General features: G+C 44.7%; 1 protein-coding gene across 9 annotated transcripts in view; it reads left to right on the top strand.

Moving 5' to 3' along the window:
- The window catches only part of SPAG17 (sperm associated antigen 17), a 236,569-nt gene that overhangs the window by 190,894 nt on the left and 27,561 nt on the right, over window positions 1-18,114 (top strand). For 8 of the 9 annotated variants that reach the window (XM_045033353.1, XM_045033351.1, XM_045033349.1 and 5 more), the window contains 6 exons: window positions 1,340-1,439; window positions 2,144-2,246; window positions 4,151-4,282; window positions 12,849-12,985; window positions 14,453-14,637; window positions 16,560-16,620. In XM_045033353.1, coding sequence (XP_044889288.1) covers window positions 1,340-1,439; window positions 2,144-2,246; window positions 4,151-4,282; window positions 12,849-12,985; window positions 14,453-14,637; window positions 16,560-16,620 — 718 coding nt within the window. The remainder of the gene's footprint in view (window positions 1-1,339; window positions 1,440-2,143; window positions 2,247-4,150; window positions 4,283-12,848; window positions 12,986-14,452; window positions 14,638-16,559; window positions 16,621-18,114) is intronic. The other variant, XM_045033352.1, reaches the window with a different exon arrangement.

The raw sequence follows: 18,114 nt of genomic DNA, 5'->3' as shown, positions 1-18,114 counted from the left end.
ACAAAACGTGTTCAACCTTGTATAAATCAGCATTTCCCAATTTACTGATTTCCATCAGTAAAACGTACCTCAGGAATTCAGTTTGCTCATCTGTAACAGGAGGGTGTTGGGCCGCCTAATATCGGAGGTATCTCAGCCCACACATTGGGCAGCTAACAGTTGACTAGCGTTTGCACTAATCAAGGTCATGGGCTCAGAGGCAGGCAACCTGGGTTTTAATTCAGACTTCACCTCTTACTGGTTATGTGATTCAAGGTAGGTTACTTAGCCTTTCTATACCTTGGGGTTTTTTGACCAATAAAAGGGGCATAATAAGACTAACTCATGGAGTTATTACAAGATTAAACGTGTAAAGCACTTTGTAAAATTTCTGGCATGTGAGAAGCACTTAAAAATGAGAACTATTTCAGATAAGATGAGGTCCAGCTACATTTAACAGACAACCCCCTAAATCAGTGCTTTTACAAGAAAGAAGTTTATCTTTCCTGATGTCAAAGAAGTCAGAAGTGGTGCATGACTTCCATCCTCAAGTTTGCCTCATGGTTGCAAAATCACTGCCACAGCTGCAGCCATTCCATCCATATTTCATCCATTCATTCTATATTTCATTCATTCATCCATATTTCATTCCATTCATATTTCATCCATATTTCCTACTGGAAAAGGGGTGAGGCAAGGACAAAGGGAAAGCCTCCCAGCTGAGTTAGATCTCTTTAAAGGCTCTCTGGAGTCTTACCCAGTGATGTCAGCTTACTAGTTACTGGCCTTCCCTATATATATAGGAAAGGCTGGGAAGTGAAGTCTTCAGCCTTCTAGTCTTTAGAGGTCTATCGCCTCCCCAACAGAGAGTTCTGATACTGGAAAGACAATTAGCAGAATTATCATGATTGTTTTTTATTTTACTTTGTAATCACTGATCACACGATTCACAAACCACTCCTGAGGTTTTGGTTTTAGTTTCTGTTACCCTTGCTACTGAAATCATGGAAATTGGTAGAATCAAGCTGGCCTTTAAACCTCAGAGAATTGAAAGACACGCAAAAAAGGTCAACCGTGTGTATTTTAGTCTTTTGAGATCAACTGTAAAACCAAACTCCCACCTGGTATCATTATTTCTTACCTTAAATGAAAGCTGATTTTTGAAGTAAGGAATGTGACTGATTCTAGAAAGAGCAGAAAATGAACCAAAGCAAGCTGACCAAAAAAAATTGTCTGATGAGTTCTTATCCGTTTTATTGTTAGCGATCCCATTTTCTGTAGGATTTAAAGGTAAAACACAAGCGAATAACATTGTAAAACATTCTGTCTTCTTTTGCATCATTATGGAAATATCAACCAGGAAGGATATTGAAACCACACAAAATTACCTAATGGAAATTAGGAACAAAGTAATATCACCCTACTTCAACTTGGAAATGAGCAAGTTATGTCAGTCTAAGGTAATTGAACGTAATTAACAACAATTAAGTAAGAATCTTTATAGAGATTGATGCAATGCATGTGTTATTATGTAACCTACCTTTCCTGATGTTTCTTTCCTTCATCAGCCCAGCTGACTAACTTTACCTTTCAAATCCACGTCCTCAAGAGCATTTGAGAGGGAAAACTAATTTCAGGTCTTGCCAATTTATTACTACCACTCCAACTTCATACCTTGCATTATCACTATTAATCACCCTCTTTCATCTATTTCAAGTCCTTTTGGGAGTTGAATTCTCCCCACTTTTATCCCATAAATTCCATTTTGAAGTTTTTATCCCATTAAGATTTCTGCATCCATCAGCTGCTGAAACAGCACTAAATTACTGTGAGTTCTTGGAAGCCCGAGGAGACGGAGCACTCCCATGAAACCTTGGAACTTTTCAGCAAAGTGAATATCCTAATGTGTTTAGAGCTTGATGTATTTCTATGGATGTTCCAGGTGCTATTATTAACCGGAAGCTGCCTGAGAAGAAGTTACAGGAAGTTAGGACAGAATGACAAAATCTAGAATTGAGTTGAACGGTCTCTTGAAAAACTTTCAGTTTCAGAGCCTTAAAAAAGAAAAATGGTTTCATCATTGCTCTTCAACTTAACATGTTGGTGGAGGGTGCCTTCCAGGCATGCATAAGTCTAAAGTAAGTCTTTTGGATTTCTCTTTCAGTTTCATTATCTGGATACGCTTTCCAAAAACTTGCCTCCTTTTCCAAAGACAGCGGAAGCTGCAGACGAAACAGCTGTTCAGAAAACATCCGATCTTCCTCCAGGTAATGTGTTTCTGTAGCTTCCTGTTCCTGTCACTGAACTTAAATGAGGAATGCCTAACAATGGCCTCTTAGGACATAACTAGTTCCTACCGCCTCTTGTCTCAGTAACGGCTGATGGCATAACCTATTGTGACTTGTGTATTACAAATTTGGCTGAGTTATATGAAGAAGCCAAGATACAAATCGAATTTAATTTTCCTCCGGTGTGCTTAAAATTTACCTAAGAATATTAGAAGACCTGACTGATTTATAAGTCAAGGGAGTAATGAAAGGTTGGAGGAGAACAGGCCAGACACACAGGCTCGAGGTATCAGCTCACATAATACCCGATAATAAGGAGGAAAATGTGTCTTTATAGTGAAGAGATAGGCCATTTTCCAGCCCAACCAACTGATCAAACTTCTAGCAATTATGACAGCCTAGCATTAAGTGCTCTCTCATATAATACAATATGAAGTGCCTTGGACCTATATCAGTAACCTAAATTTAACCAAGAGAAAACAATCAGACAAGTCCAGAATGTAGACATTCTAGGAGACGACTGTCCTGGACCCTTCAAAAAAAATCAGTGTCATTAAAAGAAAAAACATGGGATGATTGTTGTATACTGAAAGACACTAGGGGCGCCTAGGTGGCGCAGTCGGTTAAGTGTCCGACTTCAGCCAGGTCACAATCTCGCGGTCCGTGAGTTCGAGCCCCGCATTAGGCTCTGGGCTGATGGCTCAGAGCCTGGAGCCTGTTTCCGATTCTGTGTCTCCCTCTCTCTCTGCCCCACCCCCGTTCATGCTCTGTCTCTCTCTGTCCCAAAAATAAATTAAAAAAACGTTGAAAAAAAAATTTTTTTAAAGATACTAGAGAGGCATCTAAACTACCTGCAATACATAAACTTTGGAAGCCGAGTTGAGAAAAATAAACAGCTATCAAAGATCTTTTGGAGCAACTGTACAAGTCTGGAGTAGGGGACTGTTAGTTGGGGGCATTGTGGAATTTTTCTGAGTTTTCTTGGGTGTGATGATGGATGTGTAGAACAAGGTCTCCTTTTCCAGAGATGCATGTTGGAGAATTTAGGGATGAAATGCAACTTAGTGCTTCTTTTTCATAAACTGGGTAGTGAAAGTTCCCCCACAGAGGAATTTTCTACTGCACAATGCCATACCAGAGGTTCGGCTGCCTGGATTGAGCACAGCCAAAGAAAACATCTGATTACCACAGAGTCTGCAAAGCAAAGATTAAGGCTGGAAAAATGACTTGGAAACAAAATGGGGAGAAATCAGAGACGAAGGCTGATGGTGCTGGTGCCCACCTGTTCCCAGGCAGACAACTGTAATCAATGAAGCCTATTGTCCCCTTGAAAGGGGGCGAGGCCACAGGTTTCTCAACAATCCTCCAGGGAGCAACCACCATTCAGCCAGGGCGGCCCACATGCAAGTTGAAATGTACTATTTGCATCCCCAGTCCTTGATAGATGTATTTTAAATGTATTTCATGTTGCACTGATTTCTTAGAGAGAGCGTCTTAATAAAGAGCTACATTTTCATAATAATGAATGGATTCAAGATTGGAAACTTTAAAAACAAAAATCACAGCTCAGTTACTCTTGCCAGGTAAAAGTAGGCTAAATTACTTGGCTTTTGCTGCATAACCCAACCAAGATAATTACTGTGTTGCCTTGCGGAACCATCTAGCTCCTGGGGCGTGCGTTCCTTGCAGATACCATCCTGTTAATGGCAAACGTGGCATCATATCATGACGAATCCTTGCCTCTTAAAAGCTTTCTTCCATTTAGTCTTTCTAAAGGCAGGGGTGTGGGGAGCACCTTGTTTGCTGTAAAGAATACAAACATCAGTAGTTCTTATCTCATTGCCCAGAGTATCACTTTATAATATTTGTTTGGGGTTTTCTAGGTTCCCAGCCAGAAACAGTTTCAGGACAGGAGTCCCCACAAACACCGAGTGTTCCAAAACTCAAGAGTTTTGTAGATGCCAAGGAGTCTGCTGACCAGAACCAAACTGAAAATTTGGCAAAACCTATTGCAGGTATGGCAGTCATTTGCTTTATCTCATTCTTTCTCGAAACTGAATGTTACCTCTTTTTGGAGGATGGAAGATGACACTGGGAGCTGAAGGTCTGGGTGGCGGTTACAGAAAAAATTCCAGTGGGTCACAGAGGCCAGAACTAAAGCACTTTGTAAGGCTTCTTCGCACATCAAAGTATCTCAAAAAATGTTTGGATGGGGCGCCTGGGTGGCGCAGTCGGTTAAGCGTCCGACTTCAGCCAGGTCACGATCTCGCGGTCCGTGAGTTTGAGCCCCGTGTCGGGCTCTGGGCTGATGGCTCAGAGCCTGGAGCCTGTTTCCGATTCTGTGTCTCCCTCTCTCTCTGCCCCTCCCCCGTTCATGTTCTGTCTCTCTCTGTCCCCAAAATAAGTAAACGTTGAAAAAAAAAATGTTTTGAGAATGATTGCAAGTCCTAGATTGAAAGGAAAAAATGGCAAATATGTATTAGACGGTTATTGTATTTTATTTCTTTATTGTATATAATTATTTATTTTAATTAATTCATTACATTGTATTATTTGATTTTATCCCTCGTGGATCTGAGAGCTTGCAATACTTACTAAATGTCAGGAACCTGGTAGCTTTTTTTGAGCAGCCAGTAATTTGGTGGTTGGACTCATATTTACCCACCTTTTCAGGCACTTTCTTGGTCTGCAGGTGCTAGAAGAGAAACATAAAGTGTAGTCTCTATTTATACAGCACACCATCTCATTTGTAGCAGAAATTAAAGTATGGAATAATACAAAATAATTGTAATTACAGTGGAATCACACTGATTTCACTGAAGTTAATTCAACTTTATGGCTGATCCGTAAAAAAAAAGAAGAACAGAGTATTTAAAATTGTGTAGATGGGGGCGCCTGGGTGGCGCAGTCGGTTAAGCGTCCGACTTCAGCCAGGTCAGGATTTCGCGGTCCGTGAGTTCGAGCCCCGCGTCGGGCTCTGGGCTGACGGCTCAGAGCCTGGAGCCTGTCTCCAATTCTGTGTCTCCCTCTCTCTCTGCCCCTCCCCTGTTCATGCTCTGTCTCTCTCTGTCCCAAAAATAAAAATAAAAACGTTGAAAAAAAAATTTTTAAATTGTGTAGATGAATTTGCACCCCTTCACTCCTGTGGACATGGTCCATTTTGAGGGGGGCACTTGTTGGGATGAGCACTGGGTGTTGTACATAAGCAATGCATCACAGGAATCTACCCCCAAAACCAAGAGCAACATGCACTGTATGTTAGCTAACTTGACAATAAATTATACTAAGAAACAAAACAAAACAGAAAGTGAGATGGGAATCCGCCAAGAGGTCTTAGTTTTACCTCTCCCAGAGGGAGCATCTTGCCACCTCTACGAGTGACTTAAGGGATTTACCTTACACATGCCTTTTGCCTTCCTGATTTCCAAGTTCTCTCTTCTGGGGCGCCTGGGGGAGGTTCAGTCGGTTAAGCGTCCGACTTCAACTCAGGTCATTATCTCTCGATCTGTGAGTTCGAGCCCCGCGTCGGGCTCTGTGCCGACAGCTCGGAGCCTGGAGCTTGCTCTGGATTCTGTGTCCCCGCCTCTCTGTGCCCCTCCCCCACTCGTGCTCTGTCTCACTCTGTCTCCCAAAAATAAATAAATGTTAAAAAAATAAAAATAACTCAATTTAAGGTTATCTCTTCTATAAAGTTTATTCATCTAGTGGACAATTTACTCAATGCCTATCGTACACCTGGCATTGTTCTAGGCATGGAAATATAGCAGCTAAAAAGCCTACGTCTTGTAGAGCTGTACAGGCCATGGGCAGACCTAGACAATAAATCAATAAACAGGTAAATCAGATAAATTGCGGTTGGAATAAATGTTATCACGGAGTAAAACCGTACATAAGGTATGGAAAATGTCTTGGGGAGAGGGATGGCGTTTCATTAGGGGGGTAGGAGGCCCCTCTGTGAAAGGACATCTGAGCGTAGACAGAACGACAGGAAGGAGCCAGCCATGCCAACCCTGGGGGAGAGGGGGGGCACGTATTGTGAACAGCAGGTTTGAAGACCCTTAGAGGAGAAGAAGCAGGAAAATGGGCATAAGGCTAGAAGACAATGGGCAAAGAAAGAAGTAAAGGAAGGTGAGGTCAGAGGGAGGGATAAAGATAAAACCATGCGATGGTGCATAAGGAGTCTGGGGTTTTAGTCCGTGTACAGTTTTATTCAAATACCACTGGAAGGTTTTGAACAGGGTAGTTTACACAACTATAATTTGTATTTTATTTTTTTAAATTTTTTTGTTTTAATGTTTATTTATTTTTGAGACAGAGAGAGACAGAGCATGAACAGGGGAGGAGCAGAGAGAGAGGGAGACACAGAATCTGAAACAGGCTCCAGGTTCTGAGCTGTCAGCACAGAGCCCGACGCGGGGCTCAAACTCACGGACCGTGAGATCATGACCTGAGCCGAAGTCGGACGCCTAACCGACCGAGCCACCCAGGCGCCCCTATAATTTGTATTTTAAAAAGATTACCCGGTAGCTCGTGGGTGGGGTAAGGGGAGTGGAGAAGCGGAGGCTGGGAGGAAGCCACTGAGGCAGGCCATGTGAGCACTGGCAGAGACCTGGCTAAGGCCGTGGAGTCTGGGGGGGGATTAAACCCACTGGGACTGTCCACCCTGGAGGTAGAGCTGAAGGGACTCACGGGTCACCGGGATGTGGAGCTGAGGAATAAGAGGAACCAAGGGTGGTTCCCAGGATGAGTTCTGTGACCAGTTATGAGGCTGAGAATTTGTAGTTGTAACAAGCTTCAGGTGGTACTGATGTTGGATCACACTCTGAGAACCATGGCCCTAGGGAAGACTCTAGAATGTAACAGGCAGAAGAAGGGCCAGAAAAGGCTACTAAGAAGAAGCCAGTGAGGTCGGAGAAGAACAGGAGCACGAAAACCCGTGTTTCCAGTGGATCACATGGCCCTGAAGGGCCAAGGGAGAGGCAGAATACCCATGGGACTGGGGGAGATGGAGATAACTGGTGATCTTGGTAAGAGCCCTTTCAGGACCTGGAGGAGCCTGCAGCCAACTGAAGCAGGCTGTGTATAGAACGGTGGAAGAGGAACCAGGAATGCACAGCTTCACCCGAGAGCTTTGCTGAAAAGAACGGAGGAACGGCATTGCAGCCGAGGCAGATGTGTGACCAGGGGAGATATTAAAAACAAAAATTTTGACACACTGGAGGGTGTTGAGTTGCAGACAATAATTCAGTAGCAAGAGAGAACTTGCAGGAGAAGAGGTCCTGCTTGGAGGAGAGCAAAGTTCTAAAGAAGGTGAGAGAACGTGACGTTTGCGGCAAACCCTGAGTGTCCGAGTTGACCTTGGATGTAAATAGGGCCACCTCATCCAGCGACAGGAGAGAGGAGAAGGAATATGGGTACATTGGCAGGTGGGTTTGCATGTACCAATATTAGGCAGATGAGCGAGTCTGATGGCAAAGGAGTGGATATAATGATAAGAATAGAAAGTCCATTCCAGAGAAACAAGAAAGCAAAACAAGAGAGGGGCGACTGATGGTTTTCAAGTGACAGTGTCAGTTGATTAGAGGCCTCAGTGAGGCCAAATGATCATTTGCTAGATACGACAGAGTAATGGGCTGGAAGTTTAGGAGGTTGTGTTCTAGAGAGGAAAGTGGACGCGGAGACTGTGAAAGCGGCAAAGTTGAGATCTGACCATGGGAGCTTGTGGGTGGAGAAGAGGAAAAGAGGAAGAAACGAGATGATTGAGAATCAGAGAGGACCGGTGGGGGGTGGGTTGGGTGGCTTGTCCAGGTGATGTCAACAGGTGAAGTGGAAGTCCATCCGAGGTGTCAAGACCGCCAGTGAATCAAGGGAATGACAGAGGTCTGTAAGCGACAAGTACATCATGGAGACGTCATAGGTAATAATCTGATGGCACGAGCTTCAAAGAAACAGGAGATTTTGAAGAAGGGAAGAGTCTTTGGAACAAGGACACCTACTGCACCTGTAGGGATCAAGATGCTGAGATGCGAGACGGTAACGGGACTCACTAAAAGTGGTGAATTAAGTTTGGATGGAAACAATAAAGCTTAAGGAAGCGCAAAACAGGAAGAGTGGGGAAAGCTTTATAGGAGAGCTGGCCTTGGGGAATAAGATAAAATTTCGTAGGTTTTAAGATTTAAGATTGGATCACCTCAGACAACCCCCATTTCATCTACTTGAGGAACCTGAAGCCTAGAGAAGTCAAGCAACATCTAAACTCATACAGCGAATCTGGAACTAAGCCTGGGGGAGAAAAACGAGGTTTTTTGACTCCTCATTCTCTATATTTTATTACACTGCCCTCCAGATGTAAGAAAGAGCAAAGAATACTTTATGCAAAAGAGAGAGAGAGCGAGAGATGGGCAGGGGGCATGTCTTCCAAAGCCCGAAGGGAGAAATGAACTGGAAACTAACAAATAGTTCAGTGTTTTCATTTGGTCAGCAACAGCGTCAGTTCGAGGAGGTCTGGATTTTGTACAATTACAAGGTGCTTGTCGGCATTTGCTGCAACAAAACTGTGTAAATCCTGTAGCGGTTTACAGCCAACGCTGTAAGAGTCTGGGGGCTGCGGGTGGACTGCGGGCAGCCTCTGTTCCAGCGGCGGGCGGGCGGGCGCACGGGGGCGCCACCAGGCCCCTGAGCTCTGAGAGAGTCCCCACCTCCCGGCGCCCTCTCCGCCGCCCCGCCCTGACAGCTGCGGGCGGCCGGGTGAGAAATCAGCAAATGCTGCAGATGGGCACAGTGTTCAAACCAGGGCAGGTTTCCTCCGGAGAGGCAGTGGTTAGACTTCTACCCGCGCCCCACGGGCTGCGGGTGACTGTCAGGGGTGCTCCAGCCCCCACACAGAAAGAGCCGCCGCCACCACGCCCTCCCCCACCAGCCGAGTTCAGTGTCAGTGGGGCAGAGAAATATGCGCCACGTGCACGGAAGACGTGCTCTGCGAGGGAGGGAAAAAAAGAGTGATGATGAATAAATACTACAGTCGTCCGCCTCAGCGGGGAAGCCGACCACCATGACGGCTTCTTCAGGGGCATTGGGCCCAGCGGTCATATTCAGATGACACCCCCCCCCCCAAAAGTGGGACCATCCCAATTTAAATATTAAAGCACCTCTGGGGGCGCCTGGGCCACTCAGTCAGTTAGGCTTCTGCACTCTTGATTATGGCTCAGGTCAACTCAGGTCAGGTGATGGGATGGAGGTCTGTGTCAGCCTTCCAGCTGGGCCCTGAGCCTGCTTAACACTGTCTCCCTCTCTCTCTCTCTCTCTGTCTCTAAAAAAAAAAAAATATATATATATATATATATATTACATACATATTATATATATATAATATATATAATACATTTTAATTTTTTTACACGTGTATATATATTTATATATATTTTTTCACACACGTATATATATTTAAATATATAAATTTTATAATTTTTATATAAATATATATTTATATATTTTATACATACATACACATATGTGTGTATATATATACATGTATGTGTGTATATATATGTGTATATATATCTATATATACCTATATAGATATAGATATATATATATATATGCGAAGTACCTCTGTATCAGCTGCTTCAAGCGCCTCAAAGCACTCCTCCCCCTCCTCCAATCCCTGCTGAAGCCCAGGGGCGGTCCAGTGGGGTATTATGGGAGGCAGCCTGGTGACCTGCAGAGCTGAGAGTACAGACAGGCTGTACCTGGCTCCTTATGAAATAGCTGCGTAACCTTGGGCACACTGTCTAACCCCGCTATCTCTTCCCGTTTCCTCTTCTGGAAAGGGGAAATAACGTAATATGCATCACGAGGTTGTCAGGATTAAATCAGTTAGTATCCGTAAAATGCTTTTCAGAGTAGTGCCTGGCACAGGATAGACTCCCTATCAGTATTTACTGTTAATAATAACAGTGAGCAATTAATTAGAACTTATTAGACTCGTAAAATGCACGGACACAAAACAGTAATATGCATATGGTAAGAAAACAAACAAAAAGGTACATCAACCCATTAGAATGGTTGCACGTGTAGGAAATGGTAACCAAAGGGAAAGACATTGAAACACTGCTCCCTGAGCTCCATCCCCAGAGATTCTGATTCGGTTTTGGTCTAAAATTGGGCTTGTCTGGCCCGTGGCCTGGGAACCTCTATTTTTCTAGAACAAGCCCAGGAGATTATGATGCATGGATGAGTTTGGGACACACTGGGGCAGTTGTCTAGGAAAAACTCACTCTTCGTACAGAACACTTCTGTGCCCGGGGGGGGGGGGGGGGGGGGGAGGAGTTTCCCACACCAAGCAATTTTGCGGCACTGATGGGTGTCCTACAATTCACTTCAATTCTGACACCAACCACACGTAGTGCAGACCCTACAGGTGAAGGGCTCAGTCCCACAAAACTGCCCCCCGCCCAACTTCAGGTGCGGGTCGCAAATCCTGGCTGTCACCCGTGCTTCTGACCAACCAGCTATCAATTGGGGCTCCCATGACCCCACCTAGGGTTTTACAATTTGATACAACAGCTCCGAACTCACATCTTATTATATAAAGGAAATGATAAAGGGCAGAGATGAACAGCCAGATGATGAGGCATAGGGCAAGGTCTGGAAGGGTCCAGTATAGGAGCTTCTGCCCCTGTGGAGTTGGGGTGCACACCTTCCAGGTACACAGATGTGTTCACCAACCCAGAAGCTCTCGCAACCCTGTACGGTGGGCAGTTTCATGAATGATTCATCACCCAGGCGTGATCCATCATTAACTCAATCTCATCTCTTCTCCCCTTCCCAGAGGACGGAGGTGGGACTGAAAGTTCTAAGCTGCTAATCATGTCTTGGTCTTTCTGGTGACCGTCCCCCATCTTGAAGCTATCCAGGGGCTCAGGAAGAGTAGCCTCATTGTATCAAAAGACTCTGCGATTACCCAGGAAAGTCCAAGGCATTTAGGAGCCCTGTGTTAGGAACCTGGGTCAAAGACCAAATCCTAGAACAAAAGATGTTCCTAGCGTTCTTACCATCTAGGAAATTCCAAGGGTTTTAGGAGTTCTGTGCAACCAGGGGTGGAGACCAGTATCTGTATTTTCTGTTAGCTTACACTAAGAGAAGGAACATGTTCCTGGAGGAGTCTGACTCACTTGGCTGCATATTCCAGCCCTGCCACTTCTTTCCATTTCTTGGACCAGTTATTTAACCTCAGTTGTCTTGTTTGTAAGAAAAAAAAAAGAGAGAGAGAGATTGCTATTATATTAGTTACGACTCTTCAATTTGTAACTGAGAGAACTCAAAGTCGCTGAACAGAAAAGTGGGGGGACATTTACTGGTGCTCAAAAGCCAGCCACAGAGTAGTGGATGTGGTGCCAGCCCAGGGCTGACTGGATCCAGGCACTCTGGCTTTTCAGGAGTGTGTTTGTGTCTGATTGCCCCTCTCTTGGGGCAGCACCCCCCCCCCCACCGCCTCCATCTTGCTTCATCCTGATTTGTCCCTGTTTGGTTTTACCCTCTCCTGCAAAGAACAGACTATGTCCATGTGGCAGGGACCATGACAGTAGAGGTCCAAGATCTTGATTCTCCCAGATCCATAACCCGGTAGGCAAAGCTGGGGCCATCGCTGTCAGCTTCTTGGAAATATACTGGTGAAGAGCCCGCATTGGCTCTGCATGGGTCGTGCACCATCTTGGTGACTGGAGCCGGAGATGTTGTGGCACCAGAAGTATGTCTGGGTGGAGTGGGGGGTGGAGACGGGCAATGGGGAGAGTGCTGAGTGTACAGTGATTAGAATACCGTAGCCCTCAGCTTGTAGGATTTTCTGAGAATTGAGTAAGATGCTACATGTAAGAACACACTTGTGGCGCTTGACTGCACATGGTGGACACTCAAACATTGGTTTCCATGCCTTCCCGCCCTTGGTGATCTGAATGCAAGGAAGGACGTTTAAATCAGATGATCTAAAGTACTATTGCTATTTCAACCACTGGGTATTTGGAGAAAGACAGGTGCAGCTATCTATGCACATTATCTAGCTTTGCTCACTCCTTCACCAAGTGTGGTGATCTGAAGATTTAATTCCCTGGCTTAATTTACCTGTAATTACTAAGCCACTTTTTAGAAGTATATAAATACTTACACATTTATAAGGGTATATATAAAAATATAAGTGTTTTTCCTTCATCGGTTTTAAAAGATCTTTCCGAGTCAGTGTTTACTGTATTGTCCCTCGTTGATTTAACAGAAAGAACCCTGGGGAGATCTGGTCACCCAGCTTCTCAGAATTTGACTTTTCTCATTTATTTAGAAGAGATGATGCTATTAAGCACCTGCCCGCCCATCTCAGAGGGGTGTCGTGAGAACCAACGTTAGGTTACAATCTCTTTGTAAAATGTAAAGACATAACGCTAGGGTTGACTTTGTTCCTTTAAATAAGTTCTTTTAAAAAGGTAAGAAGGAAAGTTTCCCAAGTTGGCTTATGTTCTCATAAACTCTGGTATGCCCTCAAATGTCTTTGAGTAAAATGTCTGTGTGGCACAATTTAAACTTTTCTAACAGAAGCAGAGTCCCGTGAGCCTGTGAAAATCCCCACCCAGTCGTTGCTGCAGGATGTTGCGGGGCAAGCAAGGAAAGAAAAAGTGAAGTTACCTCACTACCTGCTGAGCTCCAAGCCCAAGTCCCAGCCTCTCACAAAGGTAAAACAGACATGGGGACCAATGTCCCAGAGCCAGGCGGCATTTCATGCAATCCCGACCCATTGAGGTTACTGATGTCCAGCCACTGGGTACTGCGATTGAGTGGACATACATACCATCATCTCCCCATGAAGGCCTTTGGATCACACAGAGAATGAGCCAAGGCCGCCCTTTGCCCGGGGCCAGCTCATCCAGACTCACGAGGGGAATTTTAGGAGCTGGCTCTTAAACCATGGCTAGCCTGAAATCAGCCTGCTGGGAGTGCTCACACCATACACATCAGCAAATGCTACTAATCAACATTCTTTTCAGAGAGGCAGCTTACCAGCGCACCACTGGTCCCAGGGATCATTGGCCATCCTTCCCCGTGGCTCTTAGGATAAAATCCACAATGGCAGCATGGCTACAAGCCCTGTTTGCCTTTAGTCTCGTTTTGCCCCCCTACTCACTTCAGCCATCATGGGTTTCCCTTAGTTCTTTAAAAAAATTTTTTTTAATCTTTATTCACTTTTGAGAGACAGAGCGTGAGTGGGGGAGAGGCGGGGGGGGGGGGGGAGGACACAGAATCCGAAGCAGGCTCTAAGCTGTCAGCACAGAGCCCGACGTGGGGTTCAAACCCATGAACCGTGAGAATAAGACCTGAACGGAAGCCGGATGCTCAACCGACTGAGCTACCCAGGTGCCCCTCCCTTAGTTCTTTAAAAGCTCCTTCCTTCCTCAGAGCCTCCAAGATTAAGATTTCCTCTCATCTCTGCTGGGAACACCTGCCTTGAGCCTACCAATCCTTTTGATAGTTTTTTCATGGCGCCGTGTGTTCATTGTCATCACAGAATAGGTTGCAATGTAAGTGTTACATGGTAAGAGTGCTTCTCAAACTTTGATGCACACATGATTATCTGGGAATCTTGTGAGCGTGGAGATTCTGAGTCACGGGGGCCTGAGAACCGGCCGTGCTAATGAACTCCCAGGTTGAGCTCAGTGCTGGCCAATAACAAGATAACAAGAGCGCAGAGTGTGATTAGCTGGCCAGCAGCATTGGCAAAGCCTGAGAACTTGTTACAGATGCAAATTCACGCCCCTCCCTCCCAGATTTACTGGTTGAGAAACTTGGGGGATAGAGTCAGCAATTTGTGTCTTAACAAGCCTCCCAGGTGATTCGGACGGAAGCTGAAGTTCGCTAGTCACTGGCACAGAGGAAAAAGCATAAAGTTTAGAATCAGGCCAGCTTGAGTTTGAAACTTTTGCTTGAGCAAATGATGCCTTACGCTTCTCGGAACGACAGCTTCTTCATCCTGAAAGCCTAAAATTTGTCCTTACAGCGCTGTTGTAAGGATTACACGAGACCGATAGTGTTCGTTTCCTCCCACAGCCAAGCAGTTCTTTTCCTCTGGCAATAGGGCCTTTTTCTTACTTTGGGAACACAACTTGGAACCATTTTCTTTTGTTACTTTTTCCTTAAATGCAAAGGTGCAAGATTTGGTTGGAGGCAAAGTGAAAACGTCCTCTGTTGCGTCTGCTGCCATTAATAACGTGAACTCATCCCCTTTTGGATTCCACCTTCTCCCACCATCAGTGAAGTTTGGAGTCCTAAAAGAGGGACACACCTATGCGGCCACTGTGAAGCTCAAGAATGTTGGAGTGGACTTTTGCAGGTGAGGCCAAGGCACCAAATGTCTACTCACGTCACTTTCTCCTTCGCTGAGACTTGTCTTTGGCTACCTGTGTCACTGAACGTTTATCGAACTGCACTCTAATTACACCTTGACTCTTGAATCCTCACATCATTCATTCAACCATTTACTTCATTCATTCATTCATTCATTCATTCTTCATCAGATCAGTATTTTTCAAGCCTCAACTATGTGGTGGGCACTTCTTTGTCCTCCCATTAATCGTTATTCATACTTTGGTAGAAGCAATTCAGGGGCTGATCTACGGTAGCAAAAACTAAAGGGGAAGCTGTACAAGTCTTATAGTAACTAACGCATAAAACCTGAAAGTCTATTTCTCAAACCCACCACCCACTGTAATGCCAGCTGACATTTGTTTGTACTTTATGATCCAGAAGGGATTTTAACTCCACTATTTCTGCATAATTGAGGCAAAAAGGAAAAAAAAATTAACCTGAGTCATTAGGGCCATTTTGCCTCTGAAGATCTGACTTGGCCGTAACTCAGAGCCTGACCTCCCAGTTGAAAATACCCTACAGCTGGCATTCAGTGACAAGAGTCCTTCATTTCCAGATCATTAGAATTTTAGAATTTGCAGAGACTATTACAGAGGATCAGAGTAACATGTTTTAAGGTCTTATTGGCTAGAGCAAGACAGGATCTCAGATCTCCTGTGGACCTGTTTGTATGTGGCACCATGCTTTATCCACACAGCTGTGGTCACTTCTTGTGTGGGAGTTCAGTCCTTCCCACTGGGTCAATAGACCATATGTCTATACCAGGACATATACCCAATTAAAAGTGTCTATACCCAACTACAAAATCTTCCCTATTCTATTTTGGATTAAACTTAAGCATAATATGGGGTCCCCTCCCCCCAAAACAGTGAAATAAATGTTTATTTCAGTTGCAGAGCTATGCTCATTGTAAGTGGCAAGTCCTTCCAGTTTATGGTTCTGGACTCGAGACCGGAAACCAGATGTAATAAAGCTACAGAGGCATCTGGTTTAAAAGATCAACATCCCATTTTAGTTGAGGCAAATACCCAGCTTCAGGAATCACGTTGGTTTCCTCAGAAACAACCAGGCCACCAGATCAGACATTACTGTCTTTTTAGGCTACTGCCAACAAAGTGGGTGGGGAGAAATAGAGAACCAACTTCAAACCAATAAAACTTATCCATGCAGATCCTGTCTACTCAGTATAGAATTTTAGCTTTCGGGGTTTCACTCCTCAGCTTGTTAAATTCAGCCACTATGGCTCAGACGGCAAAGTTGATGGCGGAAGGAGCAGGATTGAGGTCATCGTGGAGGTAGGCTTTCCCTGGCATTTTAATTTACTCCAGGTCTTTAACCTTCAGGCAGAACCCACAAACCACAGGAAGGGAAAGAGATCAATAGGCACCACGTGTGAGCTTGGGGCTTTTCAAGGTCTCTACATTTTCTGAGCCTTTTCTGTTTCTCTTCTCCCCAAACATGCAAGCCCCATGCCACGGCAGAACGAGACGGCTCCCATGCTCTCCTGCTTTCCAAAAGAGCCTTTATTCTTCAGCTTAATGATCTGGCAGGCAGCATCGGTGTTCACACTGGCGGCTATGCTGCCGTGCACACACCAGCCAAACATTCACGACAGTCGGCCCGAGCCCAAGCTGGTCGGCGGCATCCAATAACAGAGGGTTGAAACTGGGGTTGGAGTCTGTTTGACGCTGATGAAAACTGTTGCTGGAAAGGGGGCTGTGAAAGGGGCCCCAGCTTCTCCCAACTGAATATTGGGTGGTTCTTTAATGGTGTGGACCCCCTGCTCCTTTGTAGCAAATATTAACACCTTCCTGATTTTATGACATCCCAGTTCATTCACTGCTTTTTCGTGATGGCGTAAATTTATTTTCTCTTTTTGCCTGGCAGGTTTAGGGTGAAGCAGCCCCCACCCAGCACAGGACTGAAAGTGACTTATAAACCCGGTCCCGTAAGTCCCATGTGCTACCTGTTGTGTGTGTCCCTGTGTGTGCATGGGAGTGTGTGCATGGGAGTGGGCTTTTAAGTCATTCTGTGCATTCAGTTTAAGCCATGTAGAAGTCTGATTTTTCTAGGATCATAAGCAAAAGATCCCTGGTATTGGTACAATATGTGGCTTGATATCACTTACTTCGTGTAATGACCCCGAGACAGATCCTATGCATAAATAGAGTTAAACTTCCAGCTATGGAAACTTTCCTGAAGTTCACTCATTCGTCCCAATACTACAGCTACGTATAGTTGTATGAAAACCACCTTTTTAAAAATTAAATATGATTTGACACGCGCTTGGAAAGCTGACTACCTCAAGGTATCCTGTAATAAATTTGTCTGCAAAATGAAAAACTCCTTGGAAAAATAAATATTCTGCTCTTTGTATTTTACGTACATTTGGCTTCTTTTGGTTTGCCAAGAGAATATTATCTAATGACATACAAAGAAATGGTAGTATATTAACGTCATCAGCCCCCTCATTTCTCCAAGGAGCTCTGAAAATGCCAATTTTAAAATGTCAATTTGTTCTTTATTCAACACATTCCCCAACGTGGGGTGTTTAATATAAAATCTGTATGTCGTCACTCACTTTAAATTATAATTTCAGAAATGTAGTATCAAGCAAACAAAAGTTTACAAATATACAAAATATAAAATAATATATAAAATATAACAAAATCACACTTGTAAATCTTAACATTTATTTCTTGATCAGCGAGCCCATCGTCTTGTTTAACATTCCTCCCATTTCACTTAACAGGCTTTGAGTTACTTGAGCACGCCACTGATAGGGACAGGGGACAGGAAATGTTAAAAATGAGTAGGACACACAAGTTGCTCGCAAAGCTGGGCACATAGCGGGGACACAAGAGATGGATGGCTACGTGACAGAATGAAGTGAGGATATCTGGTAGACACAGGATCAGCCATCACAGACTGGGACGCGCACGGGCTCATGGGAACACAGAGCAAGGGCATCCCGTTCTATAACCAGCACACGGTGTTCGCTGAGTCCCAAGATCTTAAAACTGCCACGGTTGTGCGTTGACACAGAGGGGCAGTTAGGTATGGTGCAAAATCAGTTGGCTTCTTGTAATGACTGTGCCACCAGCAGCAGTGTCGTTGGTTAATTAAACCCTCTGTGCCTTGTTTCCCTCATCTATAAAAGGAGTTGCTTGAGGCGCCTGGGTGGCTCAGTCGGTTAAGCGTCTGACTTCAGCTCAGGTCATGATCTCATGGTCTGTGAGTTCGAGCCCCACATCGGGCTCTGTGCTGACAGCTCAGAGCCTGGAGCCTGTTTCAGATTCTGTGTCTCCCTCTCTCTCTAACCCTCCCCTGTTCATGCTCTGTCTCTCTCTGTCTCAAAAATAAATAAACGTTAAAAAAAATAAAAAAAAAAAAGAGTTGCTTAGACCCAATAATTTCTTAGTCCTCTTCCAGCCCTAATACC

The sequence above is a fragment of the Felis catus genome, chromosome C1 (assembly GCF_018350175.1).
Source record: "Felis catus isolate Fca126 chromosome C1, F.catus_Fca126_mat1.0, whole genome shotgun sequence".
NCBI classification, from domain to species: Eukaryota; Metazoa; Chordata; class Mammalia; order Carnivora; family Felidae; genus Felis; species Felis catus.
The sequence above is the reverse complement of the archived record's forward strand: the minus strand, read 5'-3'. Positions and strand labels throughout refer to the sequence as shown.